The 24,734-nt window shown below is 44.6% G+C and overlaps 1 protein-coding gene across 2 annotated transcripts in view; it reads left to right on the top strand.

Annotated features, from left to right (window-relative positions):
* Positions 1-24,734, top strand: part of ZNF395 (zinc finger protein 395) — a 78,685-nt gene that overhangs the window by 24,157 nt on the left and 29,794 nt on the right. For both annotated transcript variants that reach the window (XM_033938611.1, XM_033938610.1), the window contains exons 2-4: positions 1,346-1,591; positions 4,722-4,951; positions 18,341-18,447. In XM_033938611.1, the coding sequence (XP_033794502.1) occupies positions 1,352-1,591; positions 4,722-4,951; positions 18,341-18,447 (577 nt within the window). In that variant the 5' untranslated portion in view covers positions 1,346-1,351. The remainder of the gene's footprint in view (positions 1-1,345; positions 1,592-4,721; positions 4,952-18,340; positions 18,448-24,734) is intronic.

Genomic DNA, 24,734 nt, shown 5'->3' with positions numbered 1-24,734 from the left:
TTGTATATACAAGAGTCAAGACTTTGGATCTACTGTTAGGGGCTAAGTAAGCAAAACGAGTTTTCAAAATAAGCTCTTGGAAGATATAAGGGGAGAAGAGGACAAGATGATGATATGGGAAGATCTAAGGGGACCTAATGAGGAATAGGGAGGAAAGTACTTGGATAAATTTAAAATATTTATATTCTGTATTAGCTTAACATTCTAAGTGGATCACAATGATACAGACATAAACGTATAAACAAGCAATATCATAATAACAAATACTGATTATAAATGGGGTCCCAATGCAAAGAGCACAATGGGTTGGAAGGAAAATTTTGAACCATATTCAAAATAAATTGCCAGCGAAAGGAAGCAAGAAGAGGAGTAATGTGATTGTCATGCCTAGCATTAGCTAGGATTTTAACCACATCATATTGAACCAGTTGTAGTGTCTTTCGAGAAATAAGCTTTAGTCCACGAGAAACTGAATTGCAGTAATCTAGTTTATTTAGAATAAGAGCATGTGTAATTAAGTCATCTAATGAGCACATGAAAAACAAGACCTGACTACTGAGGAAATCTGTGTGTTAAAGTTTAAATGGGATCTACCTGGAATAGGGGAACCAGCAACTGTTGAAATGATGCAGATCCGGTGACAAGTCAAGTGATGTCAACAGCTGCATGTCATTGGCATAGATAAAGAAACCAACACCGAAATTCTGAACAATAATAGCTATAGGAGACCAAAAGAAGTTAACACCATTGGAGCTTAAGAGATCTTTATGGCACGCCACACCTAAGTGGCAAAAATGAGGAAGGCTGAGAGTGATAATTGTTGGTGAGAAAGGAATAGCACCAGTCAGAGACCATGCCACCCATTCCCAAGTCGCATAAATAAGACACCGGGTTGAATGCAGCAGTTAATTCAAGTGAAACCAGAAAAATATCCTCTCCCATATCTAACGTCTAATTTGAAAACCTGCCCAGAAAGTCAATAAATTAGAGCAGAGCTGCCTTCCAGCAATTTAACACAGATATCTAACCTGTCTTTTATTTGTAATCTGTGTTATGCTATTTTACAAGCCCTTGCATTGAGAAGGAGAAGGGGATGACTTTATTTGTGATAATTAGATGTTGCAGAGGATTCTGCTGTTTTCAGAAGAGTATACTTCTGTGTCCTGGCTGGGCAGGTCTGCTCTGCTTGTCCCCCTCGAGGTTCTATCCAGATCTTCTGATGGCATTCTGTCTTCCACTCCAGGGTCCTGTGAAGGAAGTCGGTTTCTGTTTGGACTTGTCTCTGATGCATTTCCCTATTGACTGACCTCAGCATCTCTTCTGTCTTGTGTTCTCCCTGGCACAGGTGACAATGACGAGCATGCTGTCGAAGCGACTGGGGAAGCGCTCCCTGCTAGGGGCTCGTGTCTGCGCACCCAGCTGTCTGGGAGACAGGGTGCTGACCGCAGGGCATGTCGCAACCTGGCAGTCAGAGGTGGCTGGAATGGTTTATCCTCTGTCCATTGAGGGCAGTCTTTGCAAGGGGCTTCTGGAGGAGAATGCCAGGTCTTTCCCGAGCCTGAATCGCTTCAAACTCTACCCAGGACAGAAGGCATGGCTCAACATATTCATCTCTATATTGTACATCTGTGTTTTATGTCTTGGGTGTCCATGTTTTGGAATGCCTTCAATGTTTGGGATAAATACCATGTATAAGATCTCTGAGAGGAAGGGATAACAGAAGGCATGAATGGGCTGACTGGATAGGCCATCTGGTCTTTATCTCCCTTCACTTTTCTGTGTTTCCTCTTCCATGGGTAGAATGATTCATGCTTGCATGTGCTGATTGAAAAGGCTTGTGCTAAAACTGTCATCACTGCTGCCTGACAGACTGTATATTTTTGAAAAGTCTTTAAATAAGAGGTAGCAGGAAAACAGAGAAGTAAGTGGACAGCAGCAGGTGTCTGTCCTGTTGTGGTTTCTGTAGACACTCGATATGGGACCCCCATGGCTACATTGTCCAGCCGGCTGACAGAATGCAGTTTATTTTGCTCCTTTAGTATGCTTTCCCCTTTTCTTTATTAAGAACTCTTCATAGTTTTTCTTCAGACGCTTTTGCTTTTTTTTTTTTTTTTTTTAATTTAGAAGGCATGCTTCATTACTATTCAGAATCGTAATGAAAAATGCATATGATTTGCATGTGTGACTTCAGGCTGTGGTTTGTTTTTTTTTTAGGCTGTACAGTATTTCGATCACAGTTTATGATTGTGATTAATGAGATGGCTTATAAAAATTTAATTGCTATTAATCACACGACTAAAGGTCTTTTATTTCCCACTGCAGCGCCTTGTGACTCTGGGGCAAGTTTATTAACCTTCCATTACCCCAAGTACAAATAAGTACCTGTATATATAATATAATATGTAAACCACTTTGATTTTTAACCACAAAAATGCAAATATATTGAATCCCATCCCCCCTCTCTCTCTCTTTCTCATGAGCAATGATGCAAACTTAGTGGTGAGCATCACTAAGCTCTTCTTGTGGCTGCTGGAGCTCACTGTCTTGACTGTAGCATCCATTGGTGGCTCCTCCAGTTCTGCGGGGTCTGGAGCTCAATTCCCTCCCCCCACCTGTCTACCTTAAAGGTGGTTTTCTGTCGATCTCCGGTAGTAGCAGCTTTACACATAAGAACATAAGAACTGCCATCTCCGGATCAGACCTTCGGTCCATCAAGTCCGGCGATCCGCACACGCGGAGGCCCTGCCAGGTGTACACCTGGCGTAATTTATAGTCCACCATATCTTTATATGCCTCTCTTAAGGAGATATGCATCTAGTTTGCTCTTGAAGCCTAGGACGGTTGATTCCGCAATAATCTCCTCTGGGAGGGCATTCCAGGTGTCAACCACTCTCTGAGTGAAGCAGAACTTCCTGACATTAGTTCTGAACCTGTCCCCCCTTAGCTTCATTACATGTCCTCTAGTCCGTGTCAAATTGGACAATGTAAATAATCTTCTCTGCTCTATTTTGTCGATTCCTTTCAGTATTTTGAAGGTCTCGATCATATCCCCACGCAGTCTCCTTTTCTCAAGGGAGAACAATCCTAGTGTTATAAGTCTATCCTCGTATTCCAGTTTCTCCATACCCTTCACCAGTTTTGTTGCTCGTCTCTGCACCCTCTCCAGCAGTTTTATATCCTTCTTTAGGTAGGGAGACCAATGTTGGACGCAGTATTCCAAGTGTGGTCTGACCATTGCCCTATAAAGCGGCATTATAACTTTCTCCGATCTACTCGAGATCCTTTCTTTATCATGCCCAACATTCTATTTGCCTTCTTTGCCGCTGCCGCGCATTGTGCCGACGGCTTCAGGGTCCAATCTATCAGTACACCCAGGTCCTTTTCTTGTTCACTCTTCCCCAGAGTTGCACCTGACATTGTATACTCGTATTCCTTATTCTTATTGCCTAAATGCATTACCTTGCATTTCTCCACATGCGCTGCTCATCATCACTTCCTGTTTCTGAATGGGCATGATGAGTCGGAGACCAACAGAACACCACCTTTAAGGTAGAGAGTGTGGCGCAGTGGTTAAAGCTACAGCCTCCGCACCCTGGGGTTGTGGGTTCAAACCCACGCTGCTCCTTGTAACTCTGGGCAAGTTACTTAATCCCCCCGTTGCCCCAGGTACATTAGATAGATTGTGACAGAGAGGGAAAACTGCTTGAGTACCTGAATAAATGCATGTAAACCGTTCTGAGCTCCCCTGGGAGAACGGTATAGAAAATTGAATAAATAAATAAATAGATCGGTGGTGATGGTGGGAGAATGAATCACAGGCAGGGGGCAAGGGGAGATGTTGGATCACACCAAGGAAACAGTTGGGTTTGGAAGAGAGAAGAAGAGATTAGGAGGAGGCAGGAGACGCAGCAACACAATTTTTTTAAATTAGATTAATTTTTTAATTGCAATTAATAATACAAATCGCAAAATAACTGCGATTATCTTGCAGTCCTATTTTTTCTTTGCACTAAATAAATCTTTGAGGGGAATGCAACCTAGTCCTGGTGGGGTGGGGTAGTTCGAGTTTATGCAGAGCGATCACGACTCTAACTCCAGTACCCAAAATTGCCTCCGACTCCACAGCCCTGGCCAGGACAAGTCATTTTGCAGAGTAGGGGGGTCTTCCCAGTGGCTTAGCGAGGGTGAGAGGCGCCAGGGACAGTGGCGCCCCTTCCCTGCCCTCTTCTCCGCTCCCCCACCCCATCTGTTCCTTTCTGCTCCCCCTACTACTGCGCACACATGCCCCTTCCCCCGTACCTCTTAAAGTTCTGGGAGCGAGCAGCAACCCCAACCTGCTGCTCGCACCAGCATTAGCCCTTCCTCCGTCGTCGATTCCTAGGCACGGGTCCAGGAAATGACTTCAGAGGAAGAGCCGACTCTGGCACCAGCAGCAGGTTGGGGTTTGCTGCTCGCTCCCGGAACTTTAAGAGGTACAGGGGAAGGGGCATGTGTGCGCAGGGGAGCAGGAAGGAGCGTGGGGCTGGAGAGGAGCATGAGTGCTAGCGCCTCCCTTAATATGCCACTGGGTCTTCCGTTGTGTATCAGAAGCCTGTTAGGGGAGACATGTTCAGTACGTAAGACCAGACTAGTTACAGCTGCAGAGAGATGTGTGCAGCCATTTTCAGAGCACACTGAGGGACCAGCGATAGAGGACGTACCAACTATGTGTTTCATTGCAGGTGTACATCACACACAATGGCTGCGAGTGCTTTGGTTTGGTGGAGCAGCACAACCACGTGGATGATGAAGTGACCGTCTTTCTCCCAGTGCAGGAGCTGCGTGCCCGCAGAAAGATGGAAGATGTACGACTGCTTGAGATGCCACTGATTTCTGCACTTGAATACAACGCACTAGCTTCTCCAGAGGCAGCCCTCAGATCAGTCTCCTGCAGTATTGAAGTCCCTAAAAAGTATGTTTGTGTGTGTGTGTGTGAGAGAGAGAGAGTAAGGATTGCAGAAACATTAGTAGAAGTGAAAAAAATGCTTCTTTTGAAGGGGGGTGGGGGGTGCTGTTAGAAGACTTTTGCCCTTCAGTGTAAGGCAGTGGTTTCCCCTAGGGAAGAAATCTTGCATTGTTAAACACCAGATAAGGTAAATCTGATTCCAAGATAGCATCAGTTCTTTGTATATTTTCATACAAATGAAGGGTATATAGGACCAGTTGTAGTGGGTGCAGATGATTGTCCTGGGCCATCCATGCTACAAGGACCCACAAGCTTGTCTGAAGCCAGCAGAGAAACAGCCAGCAGGTAGGCTCTGGGATCTTGTCTCAAATTTTCATTTGAGTTCCAGCATGTTTAACACCAGTCCAGAGGGTGTCATATAAGTACTATACATATATTACCCATGCTATTTTGTTCATGTAATGCAAGTGAAAGCCTTATAGATAGCTATTTGGGTTCTTTGCCCCTATATTTTTGCAGAACTGAGGAGTCATGTTGGATTATGGGACAGTTTCCCTGCAGTGCTGTTGGATGATGTATGTGGGTGTATTTGTTTGGGGTTGGATTTTTAGTTTATTTGTTTTACACTCTGCTTATTCAGTGGTACCTTGGTTTACGAGCATAATTTGTTCCATAAGCATGCTCGTAAACCAAAATACTCGTATATCAAAGCGAGTTTCCCCATAGGAACTAAGGGAAACTCGCTTGATTCGTTCCTACCCATCCCCATCCCCCAGGGCCAGCAGCGCTGCTCTATTTCCCCCCCCCCCCCCCCGGAGAACCGGCATTGCTCCCCCCGAAGGTCCCCCCCATGTGATCCGGCACCCTCCTGCCACAATCCGGCACCCCCCCCCCCGCCCCCCACTGCGATCTGAAGTCCCCCAGACCCACCTGAACAGGCTTCTTCCATCTCGGCCTCGGCACCGGCATGCCCTGTACGTTGGTGCCGGTGCCCGAAGATCGTCCTCCTCTTCTTTGCTGGGCCTTGAGCATCTGCGCATGCTCAAGGCCTGCAAGTTCACACTCTCTCTGAGATTCTCGGAGATCTTGGAGAGAGCGTGAACTCGCAGGCCTTGAGCATGCACAGATGCTCAAGGCCCAGCAAAGAAGAGGAAGCCGATCTTCGGGCACCGGTACCAATGCACAGGACATGCCGGTGCCGAGGCTGAGATGAAAGTAAGAAGCCTGTTCGGGTGGGTCTGGGGGACTTCAGATCGCGGCGGGAGGGGGGGTGTTGGATTGCAGGGGGGGTGCCGGATCGTGGGGGGGAGGGTGCCAGATCACGGGGGGCGCCGCTTGTAAATCGAGGCATGCTCGGTTTCCAAGGCGCCGATTTTGGGAATGTTTTACTCGTCTTGCAAAACACTCGCAAACCGGTGCACTCGTAAACCGAGGTACCACTGTATAGCTAATGGCAGGAAGATATCAAGTATCATTACACCAAATGCCCAAAACACATTCAGTTTTAACTCACAAACTCGGCCACTTTCTAAAATCAAGATATGTCCTTTGGCTGTAGGGAAGACCCCCCCAGGTTTCCCCGTGAGGCCATGACAGTTGTTGCCTAATTGTGTCTCTTGCTTACAATATTGTAGGACTGAGCCCCTTTATTCCCCCTCCCCTTTTCCCTACTTCCAGGTTCTTCACTGTCTCTCTCCACCTCTACTTTTTTCCATCTGGCACTGCATGGTTTAGTTGGCATGTGGTACAAGAAAAGAGTCCATGTTTACACCATGATCCTCCTGGAAAATGGGGAATCAGAGTAAAGCCAGTAACAGTAAGGAATTCAGCAGCCCCTAAGTAGAGATAGTGAAGGAAAAAGAGGACCAGGCTTAGTCTGTGCCAAGGACAGGATTTTTTTTTTTTTAATGCAGCTCAAGGTAAGGTGGAGGGTCAGAGTAGAGAATGATAAGGGGAAAAAATTTGTCCCTGTCACCACCCCGTCCCTGCAACCACCGTCCTTGTCCCGTTCCCGCAACCACTATCCCGCCTCATCCCCACAACTACTATTCCCGCAGCATCCATACAAGCCTCAGTACTGCAATATTTAGCTTTTTCCTTCCTTATAAATCAAAGTTCTGGCTGTTGAACTAGAGAAAGAGATGTTCAGCTGGCAGAGCTTTGTTTATAAATTTTTATCAACACAACTAATATATTACTTTATCCTAAAGTAATAAAAGGGAAATAAATAGAAAATTTTTTTCTATCTTTGTTGTCTGGTTTCTGCTTTCCTCATCTTCTTATTCAATTCCTTCCATCCACTGTCTATCTTCTTTCAGCATCTTCCATTTGCTTTGTTACTGTGCCTCTCCCTTCATCCCCGCCCCCAATTGGTCTGGCACCCATCTTCTTCCCTCCACTCCCCCCATAGGCTGGCATCTCTGTCTTCTTCCCTTCCAGCGTCTTCTTCCCTTCCAGTGTCTTCTCCCCACTCTCTGTTCCCCGTTTCCTTTCAACAACTTCGCCCCACTTTGTCTTCCCCATTTCCCTTCAACGTCTTCTCACCACCACCCTCCCTCTTGCCACCTCATTGCCCTTTAGCACCCCTCGTGCAGCCCGAGAATCTCCCTCCCTCCCCCTTACCTTTGTGGCGTGTTTGTAAAGTAACTTGCTGAAGCCAACCGAGCCTGCCTGCAGTCATGTGTGTGTGTGGGCAGAAGCTTCTCCTCTGATGCAACCGGAAGTTGTGTCAGATGAGAAGCTTCCGCCCACACACACGGCGACTGCAGGCAGGATCAGCTGGCTTCAGTAAGTTACTTTACTAACACGCCATGAAGATAAGGGGGAGGGAGATAGATTCGGTAGGTAGGAAGGAAGGAGGGGGCCGCGCTCGATCGGTGATCGCGCGCATTACCTCCCATAACTGCGAGGACAAGGCCATTCACTGCTCCACGGGGCGGTGCATGGCCTTGCCCACAGTGAGCACTTCCCCACCCCCTCACCGTTTCGGCAGGGGTAACAGCTACCATGTCATTCTCTAGGTCAGAGGTCACTAGACAGTGCAGATGTTGATACTGCCTGTTGTTTTTCCATCATTGATCCAGGCTTCCTGCCACTGACTCCAAAATGGCACCTGTGTCTGAAACTCTACTGTGTGGAGGATGTGGGAGGGAGAGAAAGAAAGGGGTCAGTAGGACAGCATGGAAAGAGGGGGTATAATGCACCTTATAAGTTTCCCTGGCAAAATTTCATTCCCTTTTGTCTTTTACACTACGTTCAGCTAGTTGTGTTTCAGCCTGAATTTTCCTTCTTGGAAATTAGTGCTAGCAGAGATATAAACATCCCCAAGAAAGAAGGCATCTCAGACAGGTCTGCTATCTTATCTAATGCCCTCTCCTGCTCTTAATTTGCCCATTACCATTATTATTATTATTATTTTTACTGTTGCCTCACTGACACCGAATTGGATACCCGGCTGTTCTGTATTGTGCCACAAAAGGGAATTCTAAGTCCAAACTCAGACCATTTGAATTTGAATAAGGGTTTGGCTTGCCATTGGATCATTTTCCTTTACCTTTTGGGAAGTTTGATTCTCATCTGCTTCAGAGGGAGAGCCAAGGCTGGTGCAAGCAGCAGGTTGGAGATGCTGCTCATGCCGGTGAAGAACCAAAGGTACAGGGAGGGGGGGGGGCGTGGAGAGGAAGAGAGGTGACAGCACCCAGAGTGGCTTGTACCCCCCTTACTACTCCACTGGAAAACCTCTCTGCAATGTGGGTGTTTTATTCCTGGCTCACAGATGACTTTTGTAGAACTTTCCCTCAATTGTCCTTATGCTCCAACACCACATTATCACAAGGGGTGTAACCTGCATGGAGACACTAATTGCTTGTTTAGACTTTCCAAAAATAGTAGGACTAGGGGGGTATGCAATGAAGCTACTAAGTAGTAGATTTAAAACAAACTGGAGAAAATGTTTCTTCACCCAATGTGTAATTAAACTCTGGAATTTGTTGCCAGAGAATGTGGTGAGAGCAGTTAGCTTAACAGGGTTTAAAAAAAAGGTTTGGGTAATTTCCTAAAAGAAGTGTCGCTAAGCCATTATTAAGATGGACTTGGGAAAATCCACTGCTTATTTCTTGGACAAGCAGCATTTATTTATTTATTTGACGTGTTTATGTTCTGCATTATTTTAGCATTCTAAGTGGAGCACGGTAATATAATCATAAATAATTAACACATCAACAGTATATAAGCAGTGCCAAAAATAAACATCTTGATGACAAATCTAAACATAGGTTCCCATAACTAACATAAGTTAGTTAAATGCTGCTCATATTGGAACTCTCAAATATGTTTCTTTTGTGCCAATAAAGTTTATTCAGCTCCAAAATATTTTTAGAAAAATAATAAAATCTGTTTTACTCTTTTGAGATCTTGCCAGGTACTTTAGACTTGGATTGGTCACTGTTGCCAACTACTGGGCCTTTTTGCTCTTAAAGTGGATGTAATTGCCTTGAACTTTTATTAGATCTTTCAATAAACAACATCTCAAGAACATTGTCTTCCACATTCCTCTTTGTCTTTTGGAGGACTGGAAGGTGGTGAATGTTACGCCGATTTTCAAAAAAGGTTCGAGGGGAAACCCGGGAAACTACAGACCGGTGAGTCTGACCTCGGTACCGGAAAAAATGGTAGAGGCGCTGATAAAGGATCACATCATTCATCACCTTGACAGACCAGACCTTGATGAGGACCAGCCAGCACGGTTTCAGCAAAGGCAGATCTTGTCTGACAAACTTGCTGCACTTCTTCGAAGGAGTAAACAGGAAGATAGACAAGGGCGACCCGGTCGACATTGTATATCTGGATTTTCAGAAGGTGTTCAACAAGGTTCCACATGAATGACTACTTCGGAAAAGAGCCATGTAATTGAGGGTGAAATACGTGGATTAAAAACTGGCTGGAGCATAGGAAACAGAGAGTGAGGGTAAATGGACAATACTCAGACTGGAAGAGCATCACCAGTGGGGTGCCGCAGGGCTCGATGCTTGGACCTGTGCTCTTCAACATCTTTATAAATAATCTGGACATAGGTACGATGAGTGAAGTGATTAAATTTGTGGATGATACGAAGTTATTCAGAGTAGTGAAGACACAGGGGGATTGCGAAGATCTGCAATGTGACATAATCAGGCTCGAGGAATGGGCATCAACTTGGCAGATGAAGTTCAGCGTGGATAAGTGTAAAGTGATCATGTCGGTAACAAAAGTCTCATGCACGAATACAGGATGTCCGGGGGGGGGGGGGGGGGTACTTGGAGAGACCTCTCAGGAAAGAGACTTGGGAGTTCTGATCGACAAGTCGATGAAGCCGTCCGCGCAATGTGCTGTGGCGGCGAAAAGGGCAAACAGAATGCTAGGGATGATAAAGAAGGGGATCACAAACAGATCGGAGAAGGTTATCATGCCGCTGTACCGGGCCATGGTGTGCCCTCACTTGGACTACTATGTCCAGCACTGGTCGTCGTACATGAAGAAGGACACGGTATTACCGAAAGGGTCCAGAGAAGAGCGACTAAGATGGTTAAGGGGCTGGAGGAGTAGTCGTACAGTGAAAGAGGAGATTGAGAGGGGACATGATCAAAACATTCAAGGTACTGAAGGGAATAGACTTAGTAGATAGGGACAGGTTGTTCACCCTCTCCAAGGTAGGGAGAACGAGAGGGCACACTCTAAAATTGAAAGGGGATAGATTCCGTATGAACATTAAGAACTGGAACACTCTTCCAGATTCTGTCATGGGGGGAAAACACCCTCCAGGGATTCAAGACAAAGTTAGACAAGTTCCTGCAGAACCAAAACGTACGCAGGTAGGGCTTGTCTTAGTTAGGGCGCTGGTCTTTGACCAGAGGGCCGCCGCATGAGCGGACTGCTGGGCACGATGGACCACTGGTCTGACCCAGCAGCGGCAATTCTTATGTTCTTGTGGTCACTGTTGAAACAGGATATTGAGCTTGATGGACTTAGTCTGTCCCAGTTTTGCAGTTCTTTTGTTCGTATGTTATCCACCTTACTGGACACACTGAATGGACCATGCTGGTCTTTATCTGCTATTTTTGCCGATAGATAGACATCAAACAATAAATGACATAGGTGCCAAAATGAGAGCTTAACAAAAGTACTAAGTCAGTCAGCTGTGTTCCCTCTCTTCTCCAAACACATTAATAACTCATTCAATCGGTGGTTGTACCAGGTTGCAGCTTTATTGACCCTTATAGTGACCTAAGCCAGATCTTGGTTCTCATTCCAGCCCTCAGCCTGCAGCCCAGAACCAGCTATCTGGGTAGTGCGTTCCTTGCACCTTTCCTTTGATACCTCTCTTGCTGTACCCCTTTTTTCCTGGGTTCAGCTTTCTTGTTTGGGTATCTGCCTGCTTGAAGCTGCAATAAACTCTTTTCTCCTTCCTTGTCTCTGTGCCTGTGAGGCAAGAGTGGATGGGCAGAAGCAGGAAAAGAAGTCATCAACAGCTATCCCGATCTCTAACAGTCTGATTCCCCTTGCTCAGGTGCTTCAGTGTTAGGTGGCTGCAGCCACCTCTAATAAAAAATGGGAGATATCCTTGGATGTTGCAGCTTCTTTTGATATGGTCAATCACCAAGTACTCTTTGGCCTTCTACTTGGAACACATCAAACCACACAGAACTGCTCCTCAACTTTTTGTTTCCTTCGATCCAAATAAGTTGGGCCATCCTATTTCTAAGCGTACCATCTCCAACTGGATGGCGGCTTGTATCTCTTTCTGCTATGCCCAGGCTGGATTACCCCTTCACAGTAAAGTCACAGCCCATAAAGTCAGAGCAATGGCTGCTTCAGTAGCTTTCCTCAGATCTATACCTATTGAGGAAATTTGTAGAGCTGCTACTTGGTCCTCGGTTCATACCTTCACTTTTCACTATTGTCTGGATACTTTCTCCAGACGGGATGAACAGTTTGGCCAAACAGTATTACAAAATTTATTCTCCTAAATTGCCAACACCCCCACCATCCCATTCTGGTTAGCTTGGAGGTCACCCATATGTGAGAATACCTGCCTGCTTGTCCTGGGATAAAGCACAGTTACTTACTGTAACAGGTGTTACCCAGGGACAGCAGGCAGCTATTCTCACAACCCACCCACCTCCCCTGGTTGGCTTCTCTGCTAGCTATCTGAACTGAGGAGACGCGCCCTGCGCTGGGCGGGAAGGCACTCGCGCATACGCGGTGCAGGCGACTCGAAACTTTGAGTTTTTTCAAGCAAGTCTACTTGCGAAGCGTCCGTACCCAGGCTCCGTCGATGACGTCACCCATATGTGAGAATAGCTGCCTGCTGTCCCTGGATAACAACTATTACGGTAAGTAACTGTGCTATATCAACAAGGGATCCAAGAGGAAAAAGAACAAGGAACCGGCATGGCTCACTGTAGCGGTGAAGGAAGCGATCAGAGACATGAAGACTTAGTTTAAGAAATGGAAAAGGTCAAAAACTGATGAAAACTGGAAAAAGCACAAACAGCATCAAAGAAGCTGCCATAAGGCAGTAAGAGGGGCCAAAAGAGACTATGAGGAAAAAATAGCCAAAGAGGCAAAAAACTTCAGGCCATTCTTTCGATATATTAAGGGGAAACGACCCGCGAAGGAAGCAGTGGGGCCGTTGGATGACCATGGAATAAAGGGAGTGCTAAAGGAGGACAAGCCATCGCCGACAAACTGAACACATTTTTTGCATCTGTATTTACCAAAGAGGATATACACAACATACTGGAAGCTGACAGGCTATTATACATGGGAAATGAAGACAGGAAACTGACAGGGTTGACTGTCAGTCTAGAAGAGGTATGCAGGTAGTTTGATAGGCTTAAAAATGATAAATTCCAGGACCGGATGGCATCCATCCGAGGGTAATCAAGGAACTGAAAGGGACTATAGCTGAACTGCTTCAACTGATAGCCAGCCAATCTGTTGATCAAATTGGGAAGGATTCCAGAAGACTGGAAAGTGTCGAATGTTGTACGCCGATCTTCAAGAAAGCTTCGAGAGGAGATCCAGGAAAATACAGACTGGTGAGTCTGACCTCGGTACTGGGAAAGTTGGTAGAAGCGCTGATAAAGGACCGCATCATTGATCACCTTGATGGACACAATCTGATGAAGGCCAGCCAGCATGGCTTCAGCAAGGGGAGATTTTGCTTGACGAACTTGTTGCACTTCTTCGAGGGAGTAAACAGGCAGATATACAAGGGCAAGCCAGTCGACATTGTATATCTGGATATTCAGAAGGCGTTCGACAATGTCCCGCATGAACGACTACTACAAAAAAATTGCGAGCCATGGAATCGAGGGTGACATACTCATGTGGATAAAAAAAACTGGTTGGCGGATAGGAAACAGAGAGTGGGGGTAAATAGACAATACTTGGACTGGAAAAGCATCACGAGCGGAGTGCCGCAGGGTGCATGGACCCGTGCTCTTCAACATATTTATAAACGACCTGGAAATTGGTACGACGAGCGAGTTGATTAAATTTTCAGACGATACGAAGCTATTCAGAGTAGTGAAGACGCAGAAGGATTGTGAAGACCTGCAACAGGACATAAACACACTCAAGAAATGGGCTGCGACATGGCAAATGAGGTTTAATGTGGATAAGTGTAAGTTGATGCATGTTGGTAACAAAAATCTTTTACACGAACACAGGATGTCCGGGGCGGTACTTGGAGAGACCCCCCCAGGAAAGAGACTTGGAAGTACTGGTCGACAAGTCGATGAAGCCATCCACGCAATGCGTGGCGGTGGCAAAGAGGGTGAACAGAATGCTAGGAATGACTAAGAAGGGGATCATGAACAAATCGGAGAAGGTTGTCATGCCTCTGTACCGGGTCATGGTACGCCCTCACCTGGAATACTGCGTCCAGCACTGGTCGCCATACATGAAGAAAGACACAGTACTACTCGAAAGGGTCCAGAGAAGAGCGACTAAAATGGTTAAGGGGCTGGAGGAGTTGATGTACAGTGAGAGATTAGAGAAACTGGGCCTCTTCTCCCTCGAAAAGAGGAGAGACATGATAGAAACATTCAAGGTACTGAAGGGAGTAGACTTAGTAGATAAAGACAGGTTGTTCACCCTCTCCAAGGTAGGAAGAACGAGAGGGCACTCCCTAAAGTTAAAAGGGGATAGATTCCATACCAACGTAAGAAAGTACACCCAGAGAGTGGTGGAAAACTGGAACGCTCTTCTGGAGGTTGTTATAGGGGAAAACACCTTCCAGGGATTCAAGACAAGGGTGGACAAGTTCCTGCTGAACCAGAACGTATGCAGGTAGGGTTGATCTCAGGGCTCTGGTCTTTGACCAGCGAGAGTGGACTGCTGTGTGCGATCGACCACTGGTCTGACCCAGCAGTGACAATTCTTATGTTCTCCCCTCAACTGGGAAGGCACCAACCCTAGATTACAGTTGCTTCCTGGGTACTCCAGCTCATGGGTTTCCTCTTATCCCAAACCATATATCGTCACAAAACAGCAGCTGAAGCACTTAGTTGAGAGCAATCACATGCTTCACGGTGCTGGTTTTTTAATCCATCATATGATTTGGGCTAAGTACTCTCATTATGCTCTAACAGCAGTTACAGCACTTACTGTTTTGATGTGGTTTTAATGGCAGTAAAGACCTGAAATAATTCAAAAACATTGACTATGAGACTGATGATTGATTGGAGGAGTGAGCCAGATAAACAGCTTTATAGGAGCTATTAAGAGTAACCTATGCAAGTAAGAATCAGTGCATGTACTTTATAAGATGCACATAAACAGCAATTCTATCCCACCACCCATTCTCTCCTCCCCCTCTACACTTCTCCCTCAGAACAGTGACTTATATATTGCATAAAAAAATAACTCTGTTTTGTAGTGTCTGCTCTTATGCATTTGTATTGACCAAGCTAATTCTATGTGCATACTTGGGGGGGGAGGGGGTTTAAATTTGTAAGTGATCTGTATGCTCAACCTTAAAGACTCATAAGAATGGTGAGTATAGAAGTAACAAAAGTTTATTATAGCAAGTGATGTTCTGATGCCGTCTGGAATGTGAGATGCTTGTCATATTACAACCAGCTAGGACACTCGTACATATTTTAGCACAGAAGTATGGGCCTGAAGGCTCTTTATTTAAAGAATGACATAAGTAGCAACACTTTACTCCAGATATTTTCAGAGGGACTGCCGTGTCAGAACACTTGCTATGAAACGGCAGCAGCTGTATGAAGGAGTTGCAGACCTTGCCATTAATATCATCTGAAGAGGTTTTAAATGTTTAAATAATTTTTTCCTTGAAGCGATACTGCCACCTGCTGAATAATGAGCTGTATAAACATTTTCTTTCTTGAATCTGCAAATATAGGAATTGGTGAACCTTTCTGTTGGACAAACGTATATCTGTAACAAGTTTACAAGAATTATCATCCACCAGTTCAGCAATTAAACAGCACAGCTACACAGGGATTAATTTGTACAAACTTAACTAGAGCTTAGGCTAAGGCTCTGTAGGTCATAAGTGGGTGGTGAGGTCAACAGTGCTGAGACAGTAACAGTTTATGCATTACCCTCCATTTACCCCTCTACACTTTTACTGAACTGGCATAAGCAAGCAGCTTGAGACCTAAGGCTATTTTTATGTTCTTATTGGGTTTTGGCCAGGTACTAGTGACCTGGATTGGCCACTGTGAGAACGGGCTACTGGGCTTGATGGACCATTGGTCTGACCCAGTAAGGCTATTCTTATGTTCTTAGATAAGACCTAGATATTTAACCCTAGTGAGAGTTCATCACAGATAACTTTGTTATTAGATTAACATCATATCTTCGGTAATATCCAGTTCACACACACACAACATCCTCATCAAGCTCGACACGATTCTGTGTTTCGCCTCCAGGCTTCTTCAGGAGCTTATTCTGGGTACGGCTCCATTTCAAGCAAACATACTTGTAGTTTCATTTATAATAATCATAAAAAGCAGTTCATATGGTTGGAGCGGCCAAACTGGGATCACCCATCCAACTTCAAACTGAAATGGAACTTTCCTTTCAGTTTGAAATTGGATGGGTGATCCCAGTTTGGCGCCGCTCCAACCATATGAGCTGCTTTATATGATTATTTATAACTAGCTCTTTAAGCCCGTTACATTTAACGGGTGCTAGAGACGCTTCCTCCCTTTCCCCTTCCCCTTGCTACGGTCTCCCTTGTGATCAGGACGGGGTGGAGGGGGCTGCGTCCGGGGCCGGCGGAGAGGAGCTAGGCGGCTGGAGGAGTAGCAGCAGTCGCTGCCGATCGCAGCCTCCGTCCTACCTGGATTTCCTTTTTTATCTGCATCGGGAAGGTGGAGAGCGGCCTGCGAGGTTCGTTACAGCAGCTGGCGAACCTCAGCAGGCCGCTTTGTAGAGCAGCGGCAGCGGGATGGAGGACGTCTCTGGAACACGCGCCTCCAGCTAGCGCAGGCGCCGTGAGGTGTGACACAGAAGCAAACTCATGCCACCAGGAATCACGATTTTTGAAAAGCGCATGTGCGCTTAGCCCTTTTATTATTATGGATGAAACTACAAGTATGTTTGTTTTGAAATGGAGCCGTACCCAGAATAAGCTACCTGAAGACGCCTGGAGGCGAAGCACAGAATCTTGTCGAGCATGATAAGGATGTTGTATGTGTGTGAACTTGATATTACTGAAGATCAACGGGATGTATGCAAACGAAGCAATTGAGAACTTTGAATCCAAGCATTTTGTGTGCTGATTGCTGTTATTTATACCATTTGATTGTTGCTATACCCAGGTGATGGGTGAACATTTCATAAGATATTTTTAGGGGGATTATTTTATTAATTGGATGAACTGGGGGGAGGCTCTAAGTGTATGTATTAGATTTATAAGTATGTTAGATGAGATACATTTAGGAGTATTTAATAAAATTATTTCACATTGAGTTAAGAATTAATAATGAATATTGTGACTTGATTGTTTAATTAGCTTTTTGGAATTGATGATATAAAATATAAGTGATTAAAGCTATTGAAAGATTAATAATAAGCCTGAAAGGTTTGTTAATTGATTGTCAAGAAAGTATAATGAATATGCATGAGAGAGATTTGCATATAATGGAAGTGACGTATGCAAATCTCTCTCATGCAGAGCTGGATTTTAGGAGAGTCAAAATATGCAAGTGAACCTAGCTTTCGGACATAATAGGGGAAATTCTACCTATGTTGCCGGAAATAATCCATGCTTAGCACTATTCTATAAACCACATCTGGAGTAAGGCGTGGCTTATAGAATATGCGTAGTACTTGGTCCTGGAACTAAAATTGAGGTGCAGCCATTTATATCGGTGAAAACCTGGTATAAATGCCTGCACCTAAATTGTGCACAGATCAGGTGTATTCTATAATAGAGTGCCTAACATTTTTAGGAATGTCCATGACCTCTGAAGACCCTTCCCCAGCCACGTCCCCTTTTGAGATCTGCACACTAGAATTTTCGTGCACTACTTTTTAGAATCCGTTTAGAAAGTTGTTCCTGTAAATTCTAATTATTGCTTGTTAATTGGCAATTATCAGTGCTGATTGGCTTGATAACTAAGTTGCGTGCACAAAATGTGAGCTTGTATGGACACAGATGTCATAAGAATTGTTTTTACCCTCTCATCTGAATGTGGTCTACTCTATATTCTGTTTTTTAATGGCGTTCCTTTCATTTATGTTAAATTTTATCATGTAAACCGCATTGACCCATTCGTGGAAAAGGTGGTTTATCAAGCTTCAATAAACCATAAGACACACAGATTTGCGATGCAACTTAGTCGTGATATATAGAATCTGGGGAAATGTGTGTAGTTATCTCTGATAAATATTCTTTGTGAATATCTCAAAATCCAAATGGTGCACAAGGACTGAAATGCATTTGCCTTGGTGAATGCCCACGGTGTCGCCACCTTCATCAGAATTTCAGTTACTAAATTTATGAAATGCTTTACATAGCAGAATGTGTAGGAAATTGTACTGATTTGTTAACTTGTTTTGATTTGACTCAGTATGAACCATATGGAAATTCTCAGCAAATCTGACTTTAAAACATGACCAACCCAACTGCTCTTATGTGGATAAAATTTCCATGTAGCACAATAATTGTTCTGGTATTTTGAAGTTTTGCCTTTGATAGTGACAGTAGTAAGTTTTGTGCAGTAGTAAGTTTTGTGTCCTGAAGGTTTCTGGCTGTGTGTCCTGACTGCCTGGTATCTCTATATTTAAATTGTCTCATGATATGCACCCAGCACTTGAGTTGTCATCTGCCTCCCTCTTAACATGTGCTTTTCTCTGTGTTTTTTTTCTCTTCAGGAGGTCAGATGCTGTGGAGATGGACGAAATGATGGCGGCAATGGTGCTAACCACTTTGTCCTGTAGCCCTCTTGTACAGAGCCCACCCTGCACTGAGAAAATCAAAAGTCAGTGAATTGGCAGAATATGTAGCATGCACTAACCTGGAAAATGTGTTTTGACCCTTTTCGTGTGGAAAATTTTGCTGATTGTGGAGGGAAATAGTGACTGTTTTATAGGAGACAGATATAGAAATTGTCCTTTTACCCTGCTGTTCACCGCACACACACACTTGGAGCATTCTATGTTCATTCTGGTTGAAAAGGCTGATCCCCCACCCTCAGCAGCTGGTTTCCTTTGGAGGTAATTTTATATTTTGTGCAGAAAAATACACCACAGCCACCCTGTAGATGAATTGTTAAGGTCTGTGGAAGTATCTCGCCTCCTCCCCCACATGAGGGATTATACAAGATCCTTAAAGCCTTTGGAAATAAGTTTGGCAGATGCAGTACGTGTTCTGTGCCTGTTGGCACTTCTGCCAGCACTGTCATTTCATAGTTTGGAAAGAAGACACAGTGTGCATCCACTCTGTCTTCTAATTTTGGCCCAGTAGTGAGTCAGAAAAGCTGCTGGAGGAGGTGGACGTTAGCAGCACACTTAACCAATAGCATTGCAAAGGAAAAATTATACTGCTTCCAGAGAGTATGTGGAGCTGTTGTGTTTTGTTTTGGAAGGGGAAGGGGGTTGTTTCTTTGGTCTTTTCTGTGTAATTTTGTTGCCTAGTTCAGTGCTTCTCAACCATCTCCTAATGATACAATGAATATGCATGAGATAAACAGAACATAGCCTTACTGGGTCAGACCAATGGTCCATCAAGCCTGTCCTCACAGTGGCCAATCCAGGTCACTAGTACCTGGCCAAAACCTAAAGAGTTGCAACATTCCATGCTACTGATCCAGGGCAAGCAGTGGCTTCCCCCATGCCTTTCTCAATAACAGACTATGGACTTTTCCTCCAGGAAATTGTCTAAACCTTTTTTAAAACAAGCTACGCTATCCACTCTTACCACAGCTTCTTGCAATGCATTCCAGAGCTTAACTATTCTCTGAGTGAAAAAATATTTCCTTCTATTTGTTTTAAAAAGCATTTCCCTGTAACTTTGAGTGTCCCCTAGAATGAAAAATCAGTCCACTTGTACTCGTAAGAACATAAGAGTTGCCGCTGCTGGGCCAGACCAGTGGTCTATCGTGCCCAGCAGTCCGCTCTCTCGCAGCAGCCCTTAGGTGAAAGACCAGTGCCCTATTTGAGTCTAGCCTTACTTGTGTATGTTCTGTTCCAGTAGGAACTTATCCAACCTTGTCTTGAATCCTGAAGGGTTGCTTTCCCCTATAACAGCCTCTGGAGGAGCGTTCCAGATTTCTACCACTCTCTGGATGAAGAAGAACTTCCTTACATTTCTAAGGAATCTTTTCCCTTCCAACTTTAGTAAGTGCCCTCTTCTTCTCTTCACCTTGGAGAGGGTGAACAGTCTCTCTTTCTCTACTAAGTCAATTCCCTTCAATATCTTGAATGTTTCGATCATGTCCCCTCTGTGTCTTCTCTTTTCAAGGGTGCAGAGGCTCAGTTTCTCTAGCCTCTTGTTGTACGGCAACTTCCCCAGTCCCTTAACCATTTTTTGTCGCTCTCCTTTGGACCCTTTTAGAGTAGTATTATGTCCTTTTTCATGAATGGCGACCAGTGTTGGACGCGGGACTCCAGGTGTGTGTTTGTTGGGGGGGGGGGGGAGGCCATACCATGGCCTGGTATAATGGCATGATAACCTTTTCAGATCTATTTGTGATCCCCTTCTCAATCATTCCTAGCATTTTGTTTGCCCTTTCGCTGCCACTGCATGTTGCGTGGACGGTTTCATTGACTTGTCTACAAGTACCCCAAGTCTCTTTCCTGGGGGCTGTCTCCGAATATAGCACTGGACATCCTGTATTCGTGCCGTCCGGTCCCGGACATTTATTGTTTTTAAGCCTATCTGCATACCTCTTCTAGACTGACCATCGTCCCTGTCAGTTTCCCGTCTTCATTTCCTGTGTATAGCATGTCAGCTTCCGGTATATTGGATATATCCTCTTCGGTAAATATAGACGCAAAAAATGTGTTCAGTTTGTAGGCGATAGCTTTGTCCTCCCTTTATTCCCTGGTCATCTAATGGCCCCACCGCTTCCTTCACAGGTTGTTTCCTCTTAATATATTGAAAGAACGGCTTAAAGTTTATGGCCTCCTTGGCTTATTTTTTTTTTCGTAGTCTCTTTTGGCCCCTCTTACCACCTTATGGCACTTGCTTTGATGATGTTTGTGTTTTTTTCCAGTTTTTTTCCGTTTTTGTCCTTTTCCATTCCTTAAACCAAGTCTTCTTGTCTCTGATCACTTCCTTCACTGCTACAGTGAGCCACACCGGTTCCTTGTTCTTCTTCTTCTTGGAACCCTTGTTGATACGCGGTATATATACATTTTGCACCTCTGTGACTGTCCTTAAAAAGGGACCATGCTTGCTCTAGCGTATTTACAGTGCTTATCTTATTCCTCACCATGACTCTCATCCCTTCGTAGTTCCCTTTTCGGAAGTTCAGTGCAGTGGCCAATGTTCTGGATCGATATTTTTGTTCCTGTGTCTAGGTTGAAGTGGATCATGTTGTGATCACTGTTTCCCAACATCCCTTCTACTTCTATACCTTGTATCGGTCCTCATAGTCATTCTACTCCACTCAGGATTTTGTAGACTTCAATCACATCTTCCCTCAGCCTTCTCTTTTCCAAGCTGAAGAGCCCTAACCTTTTTAGTCTTTCCTCATATGAAAGGAGTTCCATCCCCTTTATCATCTTGGTCGTTCTTCTTTGAATCTTTTCTAGTACTGCTATATCTTTCTTGGAATAAAGAGACCAGAACTGAATACAATATTCCAGGCAAGGTTGCACCATAAAGCGATACAGAGACATTATAACTGGCCTGCACAACTCAAAAATGATCCAAGGCCAAAACGAAGTCAGAAAATGTAGCGAGGGGCGCAGGTAGCAGCCACGGCGCGAGGCACCCGAAAGTATGCAGATGTTACCGTGATGACATTGCGCACATGCATGACATTATCACATTGATATTTGCACATGCACAAAGGCCTTCCAGATGGGCCCTGAGATGCCAGTAGGGGTGCGTAGCACCATAAAAATAATTAGTAGTAGTAGTGATAGCAGGGAAGAGGGCAGGAGAGGAGAGGCACTGGCGGCAGCTGATTGCCTACAGCAGTGTTTCTCAACTACTTCAAGCTAAGTACCCCCAATAACAAACCTACCAAGCTCCACCCTAAACCCACCCAAGCTGTGCCCCAAATCCTGCCCCCTTTACTAATTGTAATGCAATTTTTTCTTTTCATTTTTCATATACACACAGTACACACAGCAGATATAAATTCTCAAAACTGACACATTTCGATCACTAAATTGAAAATAAAATAAGTTTTCCTTTGTCTGGTGATTTAATTAGTTTCTGGTTGGACTTCCTTCTGACTGTGCATCCAACATTTTTTTTTCACATACCAGCCCCATCTCCTTTGGGTCCAGGTCTCTTATCTCTTTTCCCTCTGCTTACCCTCCCTAGATCCGGTGTCAGTTCTCCTTTGTATCTACCACCACCTTTGTTCCAGTTCTCCCTCTCTCTCCCTCCTCTGCTATGATCTTCCATCTCTCTGTTCTTCCTCAGGGTCTCTCACTCTGTCTGCACCTCCCATAGTCCAGCATCTGCCTCCTGTCTTTCCCCTTTGATCTTGCCTTTTTTTCTGCTTACAACCCCCCTTCCCCCATTTGTTCTCCTTTCTTCCAGGTCTTTCTCTGCTTCTCTCTTTCTCCTTCCTTCCTCCCTCCCTGGTCCAGAATCTTTCCACCTCTCTGCAGTCTCTCTCTCTCTCTCTTCCCTCTATATACCTCCAAGTTGAACATCTGCCCCCCTCTCTTCTGCCTCCCCTTTGTTTCAAGTTTGTCCCTGTCGCTGCCCCGTCCCCTCGAACCACAATCCCTGTCACCGTCCCGTCACCGCGACCACAATCCCTGTCACCGTCCCGTCCCCGAGACCACTGTCCCCGCCCCGTCACCGCAGCGTCCATACAAGCCTCAGTACTGCAATATTTAGCTTATTCCTTCCTTATAAATCAAAGTTCTGGCTGCTAAACTAGAGAAAGAGATGTTCAGCTGGCAGTGCTTTTTATAAAATTTTATAATAAATATATGTAGGGATAATACTAATATTTAATTGTGATAATATGTCAAATCACTATAAATATGAAAATCACAATATAACCTATAATACATAAAATTAAATAAATAGATAGTGCTCAGACCCGCAACCATCAGTTTTTAAGTGCAATAACATACTCAACACCAGTTGCCGTTGGACCATAAACACAACTAATATACTTCTTTATCCTAAAGCAAAAAAAAAAAAAGAAAATAAATAAATATAAATTTTTTTTCTACCTTTATTGTCTGGTTTCTGTTTCCCTCATCTTCTCATTCAATCCGTTCCATCCAATGTCTGTCTTCTCTCTGCACCTTCCATTTGCTCTGTTACTGTGCCTCTCCCTTCACCCCCCCCCCCCCCAAATGGTCTGGCACCCATCTTCTTCCCTCCCCTCCCCCATAGTCTGGTATCTCTGTCTTCTTCCCTTCCAGCGTCTTTTCCCCATTCTCCCTTCCCCATTCCCTTCAGCGTCTTTTCCCCACTCTGTCTTCCCCATGTCCCTTCAGCGTCTTCTCCCCACTCTGTCTTCCCCATGTCCTTTCAGCGTCTTCTCCCCATTCTGTCTTCCCCATGTCCTTTCAGCATCAGTTCCTCTTCACCCCCCTTCAGCGTCTGTTTCTTTCCTCCACCACCCTTTCCTCTCGCCCCCCTCCCTCGTTCCTTCCTACCCAAATCTATCTATCTCCCTCCCCTTTACCTTTGCAGCACTTTTGAGTAACTTCTTCAAAGCTGTCAGAGCCTGCAAACAGTAGCGTGCGTGTGTGGGCGGAAGCATCTCTTCTGACTCAACGACTCACCTTTATCTACGTGTTTGTTCACACCTTCAAAGAATTAAAGCAAATTGGTGAGGCAAGATCTTCCTCGGCTGAACCCATGCCGACTCTGCCTCATTAACCCCCCACCCCCCACACACACTTTTACAAAACAGCAATAGAGGTTTTTAATGCAGGTTGGCACTCATAGGAACTCTTAGTGTCAAGAGCAGTGCAGAGCATTCAGCACGCTGGTCTGTGCTAAAAATCACTATTGCAGTTCTGTAAAATAAAAAAAAGGGGGGGGAGGTAAATCTTGTTTATCTAAGTGTTCCACAAATTATTTTTTATAATTGTTTCCACTATTTTTTTCCGGCACTGAAGTCAAGCTTACCGGTCTTTAATTTCCCAGATCTCCCCTGAAAACCTTTTTAAAAATCGGCGTATCGTTGGCCACCTTTCAATGTTCAGGTACTACAGACAATTTTAGATCACTAACAGCAGGTCTGCAATTTCATGTTTGAGTTATTTTAGCATCCTGGGATGTATACCATCCAGTCCAGGTGATTTATCACTTTTTAACTTGTCAATTTGGCTTAGTACATCTTCCAGATTCACCGAGATATCTTTCAGTTCCTCTACATCATCACCCTTGAAAACCATTTCCGGTTCAGGTAGATCTTACATCTTCTTCAATAAGACCAAAGCAAAGAATTAATTCAGTCTCTCCGCTATGGCCTTATCCTCCCTGAGCGCCCCTTTTTGCTTTTTGATCATCCAGCTGTCCACAAATTCTCACACAGATTTTCTGTTATGACTTTTTCCAAGTTTCTCTTCATATTCTTTCTTAGCTTTCTTTATCAGTGCTTTGCATCTAACTTGCCAGTGCTTGTGTCTCTTCTTATTTTCTTAATTTGGATCCTTTTTCCATTTTCTTAAAGGATGATTTTTTGACTCTTAATAGCCTCTTTCACTTCACCTTTTAACCATGCCGGCTCTTGTTTCCTCTTCTTTCCACCTTTCCTAATATGTGGAATACATTTGGTCTAGGCTTCCACGATGGTATTTTTAAATAATATCCATGCCTGGTTTACGGTCCTAACCATTACAACTTATTTTCAAGTAGCAAAAACCCATTATTTCTCATATAGACATCCAAAAGTTGGTCAAACTGATTAACTAATTAGGTGATAACATTCAATTATTGATAACAAGCACTTGAGCAGTAATTAGGAGTTATGCACTGATCTACCCTACACCTATACGCTGCTCCTTGTGACCCTGAGCAAGTCACTTATTCCCCCATTCTCTAAATGGTACCATTGCGTGATTGACACATGATTGGTGGCTGCTTTTTAGGCGGACACCAGCAATGGCACCG

The sequence above is a fragment of the Geotrypetes seraphini genome, chromosome 3 (genome assembly GCF_902459505.1).
Source record: "Geotrypetes seraphini chromosome 3, aGeoSer1.1, whole genome shotgun sequence".
NCBI classification, from domain to species: Eukaryota; Metazoa; Chordata; class Amphibia; order Gymnophiona; family Dermophiidae; genus Geotrypetes; species Geotrypetes seraphini.
Note: the sequence above shows the minus strand (reverse complement) of the source record. Positions and strands in the feature narration are given on the sequence as shown.